At 39.2% G+C, this 18356-nt stretch overlaps 2 protein-coding genes across 3 annotated transcripts in view; one reads left to right on the top strand and one right to left on the bottom strand.

The window, feature by feature from the left end:
* SHC4 (SHC adaptor protein 4) overlaps positions 1-18356 on the top strand; it is a 130362-nt gene that overhangs the window by 68402 nt on the left and 43604 nt on the right. For both annotated transcript variants that reach the window (XM_059913335.1, XM_059913336.1), the window contains exons 4-6: positions 1798-1917; positions 12253-12306; positions 15848-15899. In XM_059913335.1, coding sequence (XP_059769318.1) covers positions 1798-1917; positions 12253-12306; positions 15848-15899 — 226 coding nt within the window. The remainder of the gene's footprint in view (positions 1-1797; positions 1918-12252; positions 12307-15847; positions 15900-18356) is intronic.
* On the bottom strand, positions 8012-8834 carry EID1 (EP300 interacting inhibitor of differentiation 1). The gene has a single exon (XM_059913337.1). The coding sequence runs from the start codon at positions 8755-8757 to the stop codon at positions 8182-8184; it is 576 nt and encodes a 191-aa protein (XP_059769320.1). The 5' UTR covers positions 8758-8834; the 3' UTR covers positions 8012-8181.

An 18356-nucleotide genomic window follows, 5' to 3' on the forward strand; every position in this document is an offset into this window, starting at 1 on the left:
TACCACCCTGCCTAATTTTTTATCATTACTCATTATTTTGCATAGGGCTGAACCCACTGTCAACCAGAGTGACTCAGATGACCCACATGATCTGGGAAACTCTGATGAATGGCTCTTGAATTCTACTAGAACTCCCATTACTAGTTTCTCTGACAGAACCGATGGTCTGTCTGTAGCCTCTAGCCTCCTCCTGCCTCTCATAACCTCTGTGAATAGGAGGTTCCGACTGGAAGATCCCAACAAACAGGCTTATTCACTTAAGACTTTCTCATTTCAGGAGTAGTGGGAGTCCACACTCCAAAACAAAATAAAACAAAAGCAAACCAGGCTATCATCTTTCCAGAAAGTACACATGTAAAGAAGTAAAAAAAAAGAAAGAAAATTTTGAGCTAATTTCCTTTGATAGCTAGCATTTTTATTGAGTACTTAATACATGCCAGGGACTCTTCCACGTACTTTATATTTTTTATATTCTTTTTCCTCCCAATTTGAAAAATTGTGGTAAAATACACATAACATAAAATCTACCATGGTAACCATTTCTAAGGGTATAGTTCAGGGATATTAAGTACATTCATATTGTTGTTCAATCATCACCCCCATCTACCCCCATAACTCTTTTTTTTTTAGGAAATAAAGTCATTTATTTGAAGAACAGAATATACTTAGAATTGTTTGCTTCTATAAAGCCCATTTCCCCCAAGCCTTAACTTTGAAATTTCATATTAAGCAATGAAGTTATTGTACACAATCTAGTTAAACAATTTATTAGGAATAGTCCCATAACTTTTTTTATCTTGTAAAACAGAAAGTTTATACTCATTAAAAAACAACTTCCCATTCCCCCCCTCTCCAGCCCCTGGCAACCACCATTCTACTTTCTGTCTCTATGATTTTGACTACTCTAAGTATCTCATATAAGTGGAATCATACAGTATTTGTCTTATTGTGACTGGCTTATTTCACATTACTTCACATAATGTCCTCAAGGTTCATCCATGCTGTAGCACATGTCAAAATTTCCTTCCTTACTAAGACTGAATAAATATTTCATTGTATGTATATATCACATTTTGCTTTCCATTTATCTGTTGATGGACACTTGGGTTACTTCCATGTTTTAACTATTGTAAATAATGCTGCTATGAACATGGATGTACAAATATCTCTTTAAGTCCTTGCTTTCAGTTCTTTTGGGTATATAACAAAAAGTAGAAATTGCTGGATCATATGGTAATTCTATTTTTAAGTTTTTGAGGAGCTGCTATACTGTTTTCCATAGCTGTTGTACCATTGTACATTCCTACAAATAGTGTATAAGGGTTTCACTTTCTCCACATCCTTGCTAAGACTTGTTATTTTCCCTTCCTTCCTTCCTTCCTTCCTTTCTTCCTTCCTCCCTCCCTCCCTCCCTCCCTTCCTTCCTTCTGACTAGTTATAGGTCTACACAGATTTTCTATTTCTTCATGATTTAGTCTTGGTAGCTTTTATGTTTCTAGCAATTTGTCCATTTCATCTAGGTAATCCAGTGTGTTGACATACAATTGTTCATAGTATTCTCTTATAATCCTTTTACTTCTGTTGAATTGGTAGTAATGACCCCACTCTCATTTCTCATCTTACTAATTTGAGTCTTCTCTCTTTTTACCTTAGTTTATCTAGCTAAAGGTTTGTCAATTTTGTTGATCTTTTTGAGGAACCAACTTTTGGTTTCATTTTTAACATTTAAAAAAACATAAATATTCATTCTGTAACAAAATCCATAACTTATAGAGTGTTGTTTTGTTATTTTTAAAGCCTCCAGCTAAGTTCCTATCAACAGTTCTTGGCAAAAGTAATCTTCAGTTTTCGGGAATGAATATAAAACTGACCATCTCAACATGCAGCCTCACATTGATGAATCTTGACAACCAACAGGTAAGATCATGAATGTCATTTATAGTTTAACATATCATCTATTTTTCTAGAACAGTCTGGGCATAATGAAGAGAATAAAGTTTCAGACAGTGTGCCTAAAACTTAATAAGACATGAGGGAAAAAAATCTGCCAAGGATTTATGTGTAGCAATAATTAGGACAACAGTATTACTAACCCATCACTGGGGCATTTAACTGCCTACATACTTGCGCCTACCTATTGGCTTTGTAATAAGAACTAAGGTGCAAAGAACATTTTAAGTACCATTTGGAATATACTTGAGTCAGTCATTTATTACTCTCCACTACCCCTCTCCAAAGGGAAAGCAATTCCATCATCAGAACTAACAGAATGTGTGTTGGACTGGGGATGCAAATGAAGGACAGAGGGGAAGGGTGATGTTAGGGTCAGTGTTCTAGCTAACTGAAATTTAAGCAGAAAACATTTTCTTCCAACCCTTAAGATTGAAAAGCCTTCTCAAGTGTTATTGTGTAAACAACTTTTTCACCTTTGATGATTTATGATGCTATGGTGTGCCTGAGTTCTCACTGTAAACATTATTTCTCAAAGAACAGCATTGCTGAAGCAAATATAAAAGATATACAGGCATTGGGCTAAATATGTACTTTAACCTAGGGCACTCTTTTTTGACTTACTTTTTATTTTTTAAACTAAATTCCTTATATCAGGTTATTTATGTATGTTAGAGTCTAATTTTTCTTTGTCTAATATGTAGTCATTTGAGGTTCTTAGTATTTAAGTTTTTACTGTGTGGAGTGCTGTTGATCAGGGACTCACGCAAGGTTTAACGTGTACTTGTCAGTGATAAAACACTAAGAGGCTTTGGGGTCACATGTAGGTTGAAAGCCTGGCTTTGCCACTAACAAGCAAGTTACCCTACCACTCAGTTTTCATCATCAGTGAAATGAGGATTATAGTCTTAAACATAGAGTTTCTGAGAAGATGGACTTAGCAACAGTATGTGTCTTATAGGGTTATTTAGATTAAGTAAGATCATGTAAATCACTGGATGTAAATCACTCAGCACAGTGCCCGTTGCATGGTGCATTTTTCCTTGAGGCCTTTTCATATACTCAGTACTTAGCAGGGAAAGCATATTGTAATTTGTAAAATTATAAAATTGTCAGTAACATATAAGTACAGTTATAAACATTTTGATTTCCATTTTTTGCCAAAAAATTCACTTGCAGTTTTTTTTTTTTAATTGTTCTTGGAGTATAGTTATTTACAATGTTGTGTTAGTTTCTGCTGTATAGCAAAGTGAATCAGTTATGCATATGCATATATCCACTCTTTTTTAGATTCTATTCCCGTATAGATAATTACAGAGTATTGAGAAGAGTGCTATACAATTTATTTATTTATTCATTCATTTATTTATTTTTGGCTGCGTTGGGTCTTCGTTGCTGCACGCAGGCCTTCTCTAGTTGCGGCGAGCGGGGCTACTCTTCCTTGCGGTGTGTGGGCTTCTCACTGTGGTGGCTTCTCTTGTTGTGGAGCACGGGCTCTAGCAATGCAGGCTCAGTAGTTGTGGCTCACGGGCTTAGTTGCTCCGCGGCATGTGGGATCTTTCCTGACCAGGGCTCAAACCCGTGTCCCCTGCATTGGCAGGTGGATTCTTAACCACTGTGCCACCAGGGAAGACCCCCTGTTCTATATAGTAGGTCCTTGTTGATTATCTATTTTATATATAGCAGTGTGTATATGTCAATCCCAAACTCCCAATTTATCGCGCCCCCACCCTGCTTCCCCCCACCCCTCGTAACCATGTTTGTTTTCTACATCTGTGACTCTGTTTCACTTGTGGTTTTGAGGTTTGCTTTATTTTCTAAATTCAAAAGCAGAATAAAATACATTGCTTACACAGTAGTATAAAACACCATAGAGGAAAATGTTTAATATGAAACAGTTTTAAATAGATTCCTGTCTGGTTGAATCAAGATTGGTTATCCAAGAGAGGTGATACCATTGATATCTGACAGCAGAACATATGGGGCTGTACTTGGAAGATGAAGCCTATCTGGGTGGAAGGTGAAACATTCATTGTCCTTCGGATGCTTTGCCCTCAAGACATTTGTGGATGTAAAATTTATTTTTAGTTTTCACCCATGTGGATGGTACCAGGGATGCTCAGTTCTTTTAGTTATAGGATTTCATTGAGTATAGGAACCTTTGAATTATCTGAGTTTTATAGGGGAGGAAGAGTAGGCAAAGCGAGAGCCATCACGATGACAGCTGTGCAGAATCAAATGAGCATTTTTAAAAATGGCTCTTTCCCTGGGTGACTGAAGTGAATGGGGAATTTAGGAAGAAGAGGGTTGTGGTGTGTGTGGTGGAGGGCATAAGTTATTCTCAAAATCTCTTTCCCCTCCGCTACCCTTTTCCAGGCCACTGCAATTAGAGCTGGTATTGCCACACGTCCATAATCTTTCAGGCGAATAAAAGGACGGACAGTGGTTATGGGTGGCTTCCACGACCAGTAGTTACAGCAAAGAGCTGCTTTAGGGAGTGGTTCACATCTTTTCTGCAAATGGGCTGTGTTCAGCCCACCGCTGGAGTGGGGACCAAAGTTAGGATCTCATTGATATTAGACCCAGGGGCTGATTTTTAAAAATAACTTTGAACTATTCTGCAGACCTGGGGAGAATGGCCACGGGGGATGGGGTTTGGGGTGTAAAAAAGATGTGCCGCTCTGGATGCTTAAACTCAAGAAGCTTTATGCGTTCCTTCAAAAGGAAAGCTAAAATGTCCAAGGGATAAAGGCAGCAGAGAAGTGACCATGTGGATGTAGCATGAGAAAATGATTTATCAATTAAATTTTCCTTAAAGAAAACTGGCCTCTGAAGTTCTAAGATAAATACAAATATCCCCCCCCACCCTTAACTTCAAAGATATACTTTGGACGGAAAACATAAACAGCTTCAAGTTTATAGATACATTCATAGATGACAGAGCATTTATGGGTCAGATGGTTCACATTTATCTTCAGTCACTGAGAACATCGAGAATGTAACCATTCACTCCCAGAAAATGTCTCACAGAACCTCAGAGGCAGAAAATAAGATATTAAACACGCAAACATGCAATGCTTGCAATTTTTAAATCTTACCATATTTGGGGATGGGAAAATATATTTTGCAAAAGCAAGTTATGGGGTTTTTATATAGTCCTTGTTTTAAAAATTCAAGCAACAGACTTCCTTGACATACTTTAATAAGGCGTTAAGCAAAAATGTCAGTCTGAGTAGCTCCTACTCCCACTATTTCTCTACTCGTTTCTACACTGCTATCATCGACTCTAACAGCTACTGAAATTGAGAAGGGTAATAAAGAGATAAGGTAAAACGGGCAGAAAATGGAGACATCATTTAGTCTCCAAGAGGAAAGGCAATTCAAACACCTACAGAGGCCAGGCAAGTAATGCAAACTGTCCAGGTTCATGAACACACAATGGTGTGAGCACAGTGATAAATGATGAGTGCTACTTGGTCTCCACGATGGGGAGACAACACTGGGGAACATGGCAAACAGAATACTTTCCCTGTGTAAAGGCCAATCAGATGCTTCCAATGGGACTATAGGTCAAGGGCTGCCAGGTCTTCCACTTTTGGGGGAAAAAAAAAAGAAGATGGAAATCTGGGAGTTTTGCTGCTCTCTCTGGATTATAAGATGTTGGTCTTTAATTAAGAAATTAAAATTATAAGCATGAGCCAAACAAAATAGATGTGTTCTTGAGATGAGCCAATGTGGGACATCTGATCTAAGCAAACATTTAACTATGGATAGACCTAGAAAGCTCTCCACAAATCACACTACACACTCATAAGTTTAAGTTCGCTCTCCCCATTCCACATCCCCACCCTCTCCCCCCATCAAAGAATCAGGATTAGAACATCCCCAGAACTCCTTTCTTTAGTTTATCTGTTGATATAGATGTGTGTATATCTTCATTTAATCCTCACAATTTATAAGGTTCTTCCAATTATCCTTATTTTCAGTTCAGGATCCTGAGGCAGAGAGATTAATCTACTCAGTTACAGAGCTATAAGCAGTGGAGCCCAGATTTGAATCAGGTAGGCTGGTTCCAGTCTGTGATTAACTGTAACATTTTAAAATGTTACCCTTTTCTACCTTTAGTAAATATTAACAAGTATTAATTTCAGTGGTCTCTCAGGTTACTGCCTAGTTTTAAGACCAACAAACCAACCATCAGAGGAGTGAGTTAGAGAGTCCAGGTCTTTCTCCCCAAAATGAGCCTTCAAACCCAACAGGGAGTGGTTTTCTTTCCCCCTCCTCTTGCTCCCTACTTGATCCCTAAGAGAAAGAGAATTACACTTCCAGGTTTGTAGATCTGTTCTTTTCTGAACCTATTTCCTGTCATCTTTATCTGGAGGTAAATGCAACTAGTCAGTTCATGTGTACTGGCACCCTTTTAATTCTTTGTCCAGAGTCCTGTTAATTCACATCACACAAGCAGTTATGTATCCAGACTCATAACTGCATCTACAAGCTGTTTGAAAATGCAATGAAAGAAGTGAGCCGTGGGAGAGGAAGTAGGATTAAGATGTTTTAAGTGCCACTACTTAACCTTCTATCTAGTCTTCGCCCATCTATCACTCCTCTCCCCCGCCAAGTTCATGTCTGAATTATGATCATCCTTACTTGTCAGTCCTGTATTTTACAGAAAAGAACCCCCCTCCCTAAAAGACAGGATGACTGTAACATAAATAAGGCTCCAAGTTGTCCTGTTGTATTGGATGTGTCCTTTACTGCCATAATGGAGCAAAAACACCTGGTACCTTTTTACAGATCCTAAGACCTGTTGGTATATTCAGTTTTACTGGGCACAGCCTTCTGACTAATTATTATTCACACAGAACATCAGCATCTTAATAACCACGGTAACATCCTTATTGATTTGGCAGTTTTTCCCAGGTTGGCAAATTCTCTTATAGGAATTTACTAAGTTTAATTTCCACCAATTAATTTGTAATCCGGTATTTGAAGCTGGAGCACATTCCCTTATTTATAGTCATTAAGTTTAAATCATAAGGTGATTGCAATCATACAATAAAACCAGTATAACACAATAAAAAGTAGTCTTAGAGAAAGTATGTATGCAATACCATTAGCCAAACAAACAAAATACACAGAACAAGAAATTTTTATTATCCCCAATGCTGGTGCATAACCAATAACAAGCTTAACTAGAGGAGGAGACAGAGGGAAACTTCAGATACCAAGGTGGATTTCTGGGCAGGTTTAAAACCTTTAAGGGTTGTTCATGAAGTCTTTTTTTAGGTGTAGGGCTTTCCTTTTACTGGACAATTTTCACTTAACAGTTCTTACATTATGAAGTTCAACCAGAGTCTTTTGCCTGTAAAAAATGAAAAACAGAGCAAGTAAAACAGAATATTTCTCTAGTATATACGGATGTTAGAAATAGTTTGTTTTCTTTGTACATTCACATACACATTAATGTCTAAATTTGAAACTTATTAAGGACATCTTAATTTTTGACTCTTAAAAATGTTCAAGACAATGAATTTTCTTGAATTAAAGATTACAGTGGCTTTAAAAATGATCAAGATACACGTACAAACAAAATCTCAGATGCTCTTGGAAACACATTTTAAGATATAGCACACATGATACGTATTTCTTTTGGGGTTTGATTATCCTTTCGGGATGCTGAAGAATACTTGATTTATTTTACACCAAAAATTTAGCTTTTGATAACCACGGCTTGGATAGATCACAAAATGGAACCTGACAGTTTTCTCAATATGCTTTCAGTCCAAATAACTCAAAAACATCTCAGGTCCTAAGCTGGATAAATTAGTTACTTTTTCTCATATAATTAATATCAGTGGGCTCTTGTACTGGCAGTCTGTCTTGGTCATGACTTACTCTTGCAAAGCCACCCCTTACAGTAACATACGAAAGGTATTTTCCTCAATGCAAGGAAATTAATCTGGATCAATAACAAAGTCAAAGCCATAAATGTTTCAGGACATTCTTGAAAACAGGTTTCAACAGTATTAAGATCCTTTTTCTTTAACAATTTTCTTCCTTTTTCATAACTGTGCAGTCACTACTTTATTCTACAAAAAAAAAAAAAAAATTTTTTTTTTTTGAAGACCAAGTTTTTCATTGGCACGGAACTATTTGGAATGAACCCAAGAGACAGTGGAATGCCAGGTCTCTCCTCAAGTAGTTTCCTCCTCTCTTCCCAGCGTTTAACTACTCTCTATCAATAATCTCATCGCAGCCGAGCTCTTCGGTCAGACGATTGACAACCATGAGTGAAAAAAGCTCTTCGATAAAAGCCAACTGATCAAACGGGGTCTTCTCGTAATGCATCTGAAACCCGCCATCCAGAGCTGCTTCTCTGGCTCTGGAGGTTCTCAAAAACATCTTGTTGGCTTCTTCAAGGGCCGCGGATACTCTGTAGCCTGCACCACTCAGCTGCTCCTCTTCCGGATAGTCGTAGTCGTCCTCCCAGTCATCGAATTCCTCGCCCTCGTCCTCGCTCTCGAAATCAGGGCCCGCGATCTGGCCTGGCTGCTCCCCAGGGCCGGGCCGGCTGGCGAGGCCTCGCTGCCCCAGCGGCTCCGCCATTGGCTGGGCGGCCTCCTCCTCCATCGGGCCTTCCTCCTCCAGCTGTGGCTGGGCCCCGGCGCGGGAGGGGTTCAGGGATGGCTCCCGGCTCCCGCCGCCTACCTCCATCTGCGGAAGGTCACTCTCGCCAGGCATCACATCCATCTGCAGGTCATTGCTTTCCTCATAGAGCTCGGACAGCTCGTTCATTTCAGACATTGTGCAAGCGGCTCAACCTCCCCGCAAGGCGTTTTCGGCAGGATCGGAGCTACGCGGCCGTGCGGTTGTGCGCTTGCGCAAGCACCGTGCGCTTGCGTGACCTTGTGCGTATGCGCGACCCCCCAGACACCGCCTACCCCTCGGAGCGCTGTCTGGGGGCCGGCAGCTCGCAGTTCCACCCCAGGAATGTTCCCGGGGCCCGCTGGTTGGCTCTTCGTGCGTTCGAACTTCAGACCTAGATGCTGTACGTGCAAGAGCGTTGCCTGGCCTCTGCCTTACCTAACCGTTCTGCTGCTTATGATGCGATAAGCTTGAAAATACATGGCTTCTGTAAGACCCCTTACTCCTCCTCCCTCATCGCCCCCCTCCTTTCTCTCCCTCTTTCGGCTCCTACTCTTTCCCCCATCCCCAGGCAATCGCGTCTGTTCCACGGTTTTAACTGTCTTTATCTGTGCGCTTATGACCGCTAAATCCGCACCTCCAAACCACACGATGTTCTCAACCACAGATCAACATATTTAGAATTTATCCATTCATCTCTACTATTTTTCTCATTTAAAAAAAAGTTAAATTCACAAATAAGCATATTATCAGTGTTCTTTAAAAAAACAGACAAGAAATACGTAGTTCCATTGCATTTCGTAGGAGATAAATGTACACTGTTACCAGTTTGGTGTGTATTCTTTAAACCCTTTTTCTTTGTGTTTACATGAATCTTTATGTCCTCGTGGAAAAAAAACTTATTTTTTTTACATGTCTTACATAATTGTCTTCAACTGACAAAATAAGCAAACAAAAAACACCCCTCAGCGATGTCTTGAAGATTTACCTGTTAGTATACATAGACATATATTTTTTCATAGTATTCTATTTGTATAGCTATACTGTAGTTGACCTAACTATGCACAAATAACTTTCTATTTTTTGATATTACAAACTATGGGTAATTGAACATCCACATGTGCCAACATTTCTCTAGAATAAAAACCTAGAAGTGCAAAGGTGGAATTGTGGGGTATGCATACTTTAGTTTTTAATAAATGTCAAATTGCTCTCAAAGTTGCTGTACAAATTTAAGCTCTAGCCAGCGGTGTCTGAGAATATCCACACCGTTACCAGACATGATTTTGTTGAACTTTAACAATTTTATCAATTTAATGGCGTCTTGTTTTATTTTTTATAGCGTTAATTTATTGGAGATTATCTTTCACTATGTTTATCGAACATTTCTATCAATATTACCTCTGAAAATTAAATGGTCTTATTTTGGGTTTATTTCTTTTTCTTATTGATATAGGAATTTCTTATAAACTCTGTATATGAATACTTTGTTTCACATGTTACAAATATATTCTCCCTGTTGTTTCTTGTTTTGGGGGTCTTATACAAAAGTTTAAAAATGGGTTTTCATGCAACCAAATCTAAGGGTTTCTTTCCTGTCTTTTTCTTTCTATTTAGATGGATTTACCTACCTCAGAGATCATAAGCATAATCTTTTATCTGTCTTCTAATGTTTGTGTAGATCTTTTATGGATCAAACATTTATTTATAAATAGCATGAAGACAGGATTTATTTATATATTTTTTCATATATGTAGCTAATTCAGCCACCTCTGCTAATTTAATCACTTGTCCTTTTGTCTGCTATTTGGTGCCACACCTATCATAGACTAAAAGACCACAAAAGTGTCAATCTGTTTTTAGATTTTGTAGTCTAATGAATTTCTATAGTTTTATAATATGTCTTAATAATAAGGAAGATCTTGTCTCTTTGTTCTTTAAAAAAATTGCCTTAGCTCTTCTTGCACATTTATTCTTCCAATGTGAATTTTAGAAGTAGTTTGAAAAGTTCCCTGAATAGCATTGGTGGAATTTTTATTGGAATTACATGGAATTTATAGATTAATTTGGGGGAGAATTGCCTTCTTTACGGTATTGTGTTCTCATCCAGAAAGGTGATATATGTCTTTCTACTTATTCAGGTCTTATTTGTACCCTTCAATGAAGTTTTCCAAAAAGTCTTGTGTGATTCTTGTTAGTTTTATACTTAGGTTCTCTTGTAAAATGTACCTTCCCCCTCTCCCCCATAAAGTGTCAAATTGGCTATTGCTGATACATGGGAATGACGTTGAAATCTGTATATTGATTTTGTTTTTAGTAATCATTTTAAACTGAAACATAAATATAGAAAACATAAATATAGAGTAGTGCACAAATCATAAGTGTGTAGCTTGATTATCACAAAATGAACATGTTTGTATAACCACTACCCAGATCAAGGAACACCATTTGCAAGATCCTAGAAAACCACTTGCTTTCTCTTCCTTTGCACCAAAAGTCACCACTATCCTGACCGCAAACAGAATAAAATACTTTTGCCTGCTTTTGAACTTGATATAAATTCAACTGTGCAGTATACAATCTTTGTGACAGGCTTCTTTTTGCCCAAGAAATATATTGTTGCTATGTAGTAACCCCTTGTTTGAATACCACAATGATCATTATTGGGATTGTTTCCAATTTGGGGCTATTGTGAATAGGGCAGTGATTATCCTTATTGAGAAGATCTTTTGGTGTACGTATTTACACAGTTCTTTCGGATATACATCTAAGAGTAGGATTTCTTGGTCATCATATATAAGCAGCTTCAGTAGATTCTGTTAAGCAAATCTGAAGACAGGATTAGCCAGTTGGTGCATCGTTGTTTTAATGAACCCTCGAAACAGTATGACAAATACATCTCTGCAAGTTGGTCATTACACTGTGGTTTCTAAATAAGCAAGCCTAGACTCTCAAGTAAAAGAGACAATCTTCTTGGCTTAATTAACGCAGCTCACTTGGATAGTCTTACTTCATATTGAAAGTCTTAATGTTAGTGCCTTAGTAAGAATACTTTTGGTGGCAGATGACTGAAACTCAATTCAAACTAACTTATATAAAATTAAATAAATAAAATAGAAAAAATACATAAAAACATAAAGGGGGGGGAATGTATTGGTTGAACTGATGAAACACACATTACCCCCTGACTTTTCACTGTTTTTAACTCTCAGCTCTGACTTTTCTCCAGAGGGAAAGCTTCATTTTCCAGCAGGCTTTTCCCACATGGCAGCAAAAGATGGCTCCTAGAAGCCTTGGGCTTATACTAAGGTCTTAAATGGCAGAGAAAGATGCATTCTATTATTCATCTCAGTTCCTCCCCAAAGATGTTGATTGACTTTGCTGTATCCAGCGGGATGGTGTTTTCTGATTGGCTAGGCCTGGATCTTGTATCCAGATGCAAGGAGAGGGGTAGTGAGATGGGCGTATCAAACCCACCTGAACCTCATGGTCTAAGTGGGATTATTATAGAACGTGGGTGGAGTGGTTTCCCAAGGCATGCCGAGCAGGCAAAACCGGAACAAGCAAATGTATGTACGTTACTGTTAGATGGTATGTAATTAGGTATAATTAGCTTATAGCATCATACATGTTTAATTTGTTTATGTTTTCCAGATTATTGCAAATCATCATATGCAGTCTATTTCATTTGCTTCTGGAGGGGATCCGGTAAGTATGAATTCATAAAAGTTCTTTTTATAAGAGTTAAAATAACTTCCGTGTAAAGCATATTAGCCACTACCTGTCATTTCCAAATATCTTATTACAGTTTGTGAATGTAGCAGGTAATCAAAAATTTGGTTTTGACAGAATATTTCCTGTCACTGATTTTTTTTAAAGTATTTGGATTAGTAGGTGAATTTATAATACTCCATTGTGTTATTATGAGAAGCTTCTTGTAGATAATATCCAGTTCATAAAAAACAAGCATGTCGTACGTGTTTTGCCGGTCCTCCCTCAGAATTCTTTTCAACGCAGAGTTCCGGGCAGATCCCACTAATCAACTGGATTTGGTATACGAGGGGAAGCCTATTTGCCATTCTGGCCGTCAACCAAGGCAACTAAATCTAATCCGAAACGAGCAACTAGGTTTGCAGAAACTCATGGAGGGAACGCTGAGCTGGGGAGAGAAAACTTGCAGTTCCTCCCTACCAAGAGGCCATGTGATGCTCATTTCCCATGAATTGTGCAGGACTGAGTCAGTGCTCTCCCTCCAAGCCTTCTTTGCAGAGTGGAGGGTCATTCCCTGACCTCCAACTATATCAACTGTGGACCAGAGCAAAAGGAGAGGGTCATTGAAGCTAGGAAGCCTGTGACTGACCAAGAAACAAATCTGTTTAAACTGAGGGAGCAGGAGGAGGATTTTGCTCCTCTGTGACGTTGTGACATTTTTCTTGTACCTTGAAATATAGAGTTGACCCTTGACCAATGCAGGGATTAGGGGCCTCAATCTTCCACCAAGTCAGAAATCTTCGTATGACTTACTGTGGGCCCTCCATAGCCTCAGGTCCTCTATATCCGCCCTCCATCTGGCCTTGTAATCTGGCTTCAACAGCGACTCCAAGGATGTGTTTGGTAGCAGAGAGGGTTGACTACTAGTCTGAAAAGGCCCACGTTGTCTGTTACTTCTTTTCCTAACCCATTATAACTCAACCATCCATGAAGGAACTTGAATACTTTCCTTAAGCAATTTAAAGTAATGAGTTCTATAAGAGTAGTGTGAAAAATAATTGTTGCTGTTTGCCCTAAATTTTCCTTTTCAAGTTTCAATGGTTGCTGTCATTTTAGAATTGGTATGAAAATCTTTATTTTACCCTACGCATGCCCTGCATGGTGTCTACCATAGTTCTCCAGAATCCTAATTCTTTTTAGACTGTCTTTATGTGCCTTCAGTTCTTTATTTCTTTCGACCAACCAAAGCACTGCCCCTACAAAGACAAACAGTAAAGAATTGTAGCCACTGTGGGAAAGTTTGTACCTACTGAACTGAGTGGCACCCTTGTGCTCTCTGCAGCTGGAGAGAAAGCCTGCTGGTTTTAAATAGAAAACTGGAGCGACCAGAAGCCTTGGCATTAGAGGTCCCCCGAGTGAAGTTCTACCCTCAGGTCAGGGAGGCAGAATGGTGGAGTACCAGGCTCTGGAGTCAAGTAGACTTGACTTATTTAGACTCTAAGCTTCAGGGTCCTCATCTGTAAAATGGGGAATGATCACCCTTGCCTCAAGTGCTGTGAGAATTAAGTGGAATGGTGCATGTAAACTGCTAGCACAGTGCCTGGCACAGGGTGATAACTGTCACCATTGTTGCTCAACTGCTAGCACAGTGCCTGGCACAGAGTGATAACTGTCACCACTGTTACTAACACATGTCTGTATTTCCTTAGGACACTCACTGAGATAATTTACAGCTTCACAGATAATGGTCCAAGGGGTAGGCAGCCAGAAGTCTCCGTGGCCCAATGTAGTACCCATTCTTTCTACCATTGTCCCTCCAAAGTTTCAAAAATACTGGGTGTTCCTCTCACCTCTCCACCTTGCTCACCCTCACTTTTACTCTCGTCTCATAAGCAGTTTACTTGTCTTCCTTCTTTCAGCCCTGAAGGCAGTTCTTGGTAATGCTTCTGTGTCTGTATATGCTTTCTTCATCTCAAGAATGCATTATGAGTATGTCAAAATTAAATATATTTCTTATATTTCCCCCCACTATTTGTGCTTTACTTTTAACATCCTTTAAATTCTCCCAGATATTTACAGTTATAGAATTTTAGGACTGTGAGAATGTTGGAGACTCTTCTGAAGATGAGGAAACTGAGGTCTGGAGAGGGCCCACGACCTTGTTCCCATCAACTAATATAGCAGACAACATTGCTAGCATCATACCATCTCTTCAACTTTAAAATGAGCAGCCGAGCCCCTGGCAATTGTGGCTTTGCTTCTAAATTATATAATGTAAAGCTCATAGATATGACCTTATTTATTTATAAGATATTTCAAATCTTTTGTCTTTTTGCATAAGAGAGATTTACTTAGGTGTGTGTTATTTTTTAAAATAACTGAAGACAAGTTATGCTGGCCCTGAGATCCGTTTCCTGTATGATTCATTGTGGGTTATTAAGTGATTGTCCTTGAGGGTATTACAAACATGGGCTTTTATTTCCTGCCGGTTGACTGCATCTTTCCTCTAGAGAGTCATACTTCTAATCTGCAAATGGCATTGTGTGTATTTTTTTTCCTGAGAACTGAGATAACAAAAAGCATCTTTAATTATTAAAATCTTATCATTCATCGGCATACTGTTTTCAATAAAAGTCAGAATTACCAAGTAGCTTTTTGTTTATTTGTTTTTCCAAAGCCAGCAACATATCTCTTTTTTTTTTTAACGTAAGTTTAAATGGTGCTATTATATCTTTCTTTTAAAGTTTTTTTATTTTTATACAATTTTTAAAGGTAACGTCCATTTACAGTTACTACAAAATATTGGCTCTATTCCCCATGTTTTACCATACATCCTTGAGCCTACCCAGTAGTTTGTACCTCCCACTCCCCGACCCCTGTATTGCCCACCTGCCCCCCCTCCACTGGTAACCGCTAGTTTGCAACACATCTCTTTTTGAACTCCTTAGGTTTTTCATGGGTTATCTTTTTCAAAAACGATCTCTTCTTTCTATATATTGATCAGATAAGTGCCTTGTATTTTTGCTCTCTTATTCCGCAAGTTGCACTGCACACAAGCAAGCTAACAACCATAAAACCCATGTCTCTTTAATCAACTTATTTTCTGATGTATGTGGTATCTGTTTGGACAACAGGGAAATCATGGTGCCACCTCCTAGTCTGTGACACCTTTGTGACTGCGTAACCCCTGGTGTTTCAGCTTTCAACACAGGAGAGTTGCGGTCCCTCACCATTTTTTATGAATGTTTGTCCTAACATATTCCCTACCTGCATTCTCTTTTGTTCTTAGTGACATGGTCTGCCTCTAAATTTTTAATCTTCAAATTCTCTCCCCAAGGGGCAGAGAATGTGGACTCCACAATTGCTAAATATATAGTGTATATTTGTTTATGTTCCCTCCTAGGATGGCTTTCCTTTGCTCTTTAAACAGAAACCTTAGTATCGGTCCTTCCCTGAGTATCATATCCTAAATGTACTCTTATCATTCAGCAGTAACAATCCACTCATTTTAAATGCAATCATTTTCCCTTTTTTATAGGATACTACAGACTATGTTGCCTACGTAGCTAAAGATCCAGTTAATCAACGAGGTATGGAAAGCAACTTCTAGATTTTCTTAAGAGCTGGTATATACCAACTTTAAAAAGTAACAAGCAATTATTTTCAATATGCAAAGTGATGAGAATCACTAGAATGCTATATTGGGGTCTAGAAATATTAAGTAACTCTGAGTGTGAAATAAACAGCCCTGCTAGCAGAGCAAAGTAGAAAAAATACATAGGTGGGATTTAAATCCCACTGGTCATTTGAGTCATTTACATCCCATAAACCAAAAGGCTTATCATCTATTTGTATAAGCGAAAGAGAAGCTGTTTTGGTTATAGTAGACGGGGCTGGCTGCCACATCCCCAGTGGACAAATGAGTTACCCTTAAGACTGAAACCAGTGACATCATTGGCCTGCAGTGGCCTTGGCAAGTGTGTGTGTGTGTGTGTGTATGTTTATATGCATTGAGCCTGTGCACTTGCTGTTCAGGAGCCTGGCATGTCACTCTGTCTGGCTTTTTCTCATCTTTTGGATCTCAGTTTAAATGTCTCTTCTTCAGAGAGAACTTCTTTGACTGACATACTACCATCTCCAGTATAATATGCCACCCTGCTGTGTCATAATACTTTTATTTCTCTTCTGTTGACAGTTATCCCACATTTTTGTTATTTTATTTACTCACTTGTTTATGTGTTTAGTGTCTTTCCTTTCTACTGAAAGCTCCTGAAGGGCAGGAACCTGTTTATCTTATTCACCGTTGTTTCCCAAGCGCTCATCACAATGCCTTGCACATAGGTGATGTTCCATAACTATTTTTGTTGAATGACTGAGTGAATGGAAGAGTGAGTCGATTAGTTGTCTTATCCCAGGATTTAGCAAGGTTACCTAAGAAACTCACCTTCCAGCCACACTTTGGATCAGGGGCCTGAAGTTAGGCCATTGAGCCTCTATAGACAGACATGCTGAGTGTTGCTTCTCATTCCTAACTCTGGGACATTCAGACTCCTCTTAGGGACGAGTGTTAGGTTGCTTCTCCTTAATTAGAGCCTATGAATTGAGCAGCATCCCCTGTCACCCCAGGGGTGGAGTTTGCCCCCAAACATTTATTAAGTACACATGGAGTGGAATTTGGAAATTCAAAGAGCTATAAAGACACAGAGGCAGAAATGCGCATGGCAGACTGGGGACAGATGAATAAAACACTAGAATGCAGATTGTGTTTGGAGGAGAAAAAAGTCAAAAGGGCATCTAGAGGGCAGCTAGGAGAGAGCTAATAAGTGGAACTTATTCCTATGGGCAAAAGGGTGGAGAAGGCTGTTTATAAAACAGAGATTTAGGAAGGTTGATTTGGCAGCAGGATGCAGTAGATGGATTCAGGGAGGGAGGGAGGTCCATTTGGAAGCTATCGTGATTGTCAGAAATGAAATTACGAGGACCAGCTGCTGGCACAGGACCTGGCACAGAGTAGATGCTCAGTAAATGCAGGCCAAGAGAACATGGCTTGATGGGATGGAAAGAAGGAGCAGGTGACAAATACTGTGCAATACTCCATTAAAATAGACTCTAAACTACATAATAAAGAATGGATATTGCTCAACGAGTAGATAGGGGAGACAGGAACTAGTGAAAGGGAAATGGGGGTGTGGGAACAGAACACAACAAAGGATACCAGGAGAGCAACCTCTTTTAATCAAGCCTGAGCTTCCCTAAAGAATAAAAGTACACTATTTTTGGGAAGGTCTCTGAACAACAAAGCCCTTTCTCTCAACCTGAAAAGGGCAGGGTGAAAGGAAGAACAAATAGATCAGGAAATCCAGATGTTCAGTAACTTTTCCATCAGTCACTGAATATCTCAGGCATGTCATTGCCCTTCAGTAAACAGCAGGAGGCATTCAAAGATCATGCTCGTTGCTGAGGCTAAGGGTGAGCGGGATCCACATGCTGGCAAATCTCCCTGCTTGCTTAAGTGAAATAAGAGAGGCAGAGAAAATACGATGCAACTCGTTCACTTTGAAATCTCCTGTTCCGGTGTCCAGGTAGTTCATCAGAGCTGAGTTGCTAGAAGGGGATCCATGGGGATCCCAGGCTGGGGATTCTGCAAAGGCATTTATGAGAACTCTTGACTGAACTCATGGATGGGATTTGAGAGTTGAGAATAGATTCAGAAATGGTTCAAATAGAGGTTTCAGTGTTTTCTTTCTTTAGTCCCCAGCCCCGTGTATAGGAAGTAAGAAAGGTGCTGGAGTCAGACAGTCTGGGTGGGAAGCATAATTCTTCCCCCATCTCACCATAAGCCTCAGCCAAGCTCTTTCACATCCTGAACCTCAGTTTCTTTAATTGGGAGAAATAACATCTACTTGTTGGTGTTATTGGGAGGAGTAACTGAGGTGATACAGGGAAAGCATCATTTCCTTTACAGTCTCTTCTCATCTTTCTTCTTTAGGGAAACAGGTCGGTTAAGTAGCTAGATGACTTAGAAATATATGGTGATTTTCTTGGGC

The sequence above is a fragment of the Balaenoptera ricei genome, chromosome 2, assembly GCF_028023285.1.
Source record: "Balaenoptera ricei isolate mBalRic1 chromosome 2, mBalRic1.hap2, whole genome shotgun sequence".
Taxonomy (NCBI): Eukaryota; Metazoa; Chordata; class Mammalia; order Artiodactyla; family Balaenopteridae; genus Balaenoptera; species Balaenoptera ricei.

Bases quoted from the DNA above. Each gene is read 5' to 3' on its own strand.
- EID1 (XM_059913337.1), bottom strand. From the start codon at position 8,757: ATGTCTGAAATGAACGAGCTGTCCGAGCTCTATGAGGAAAGCAATGAC.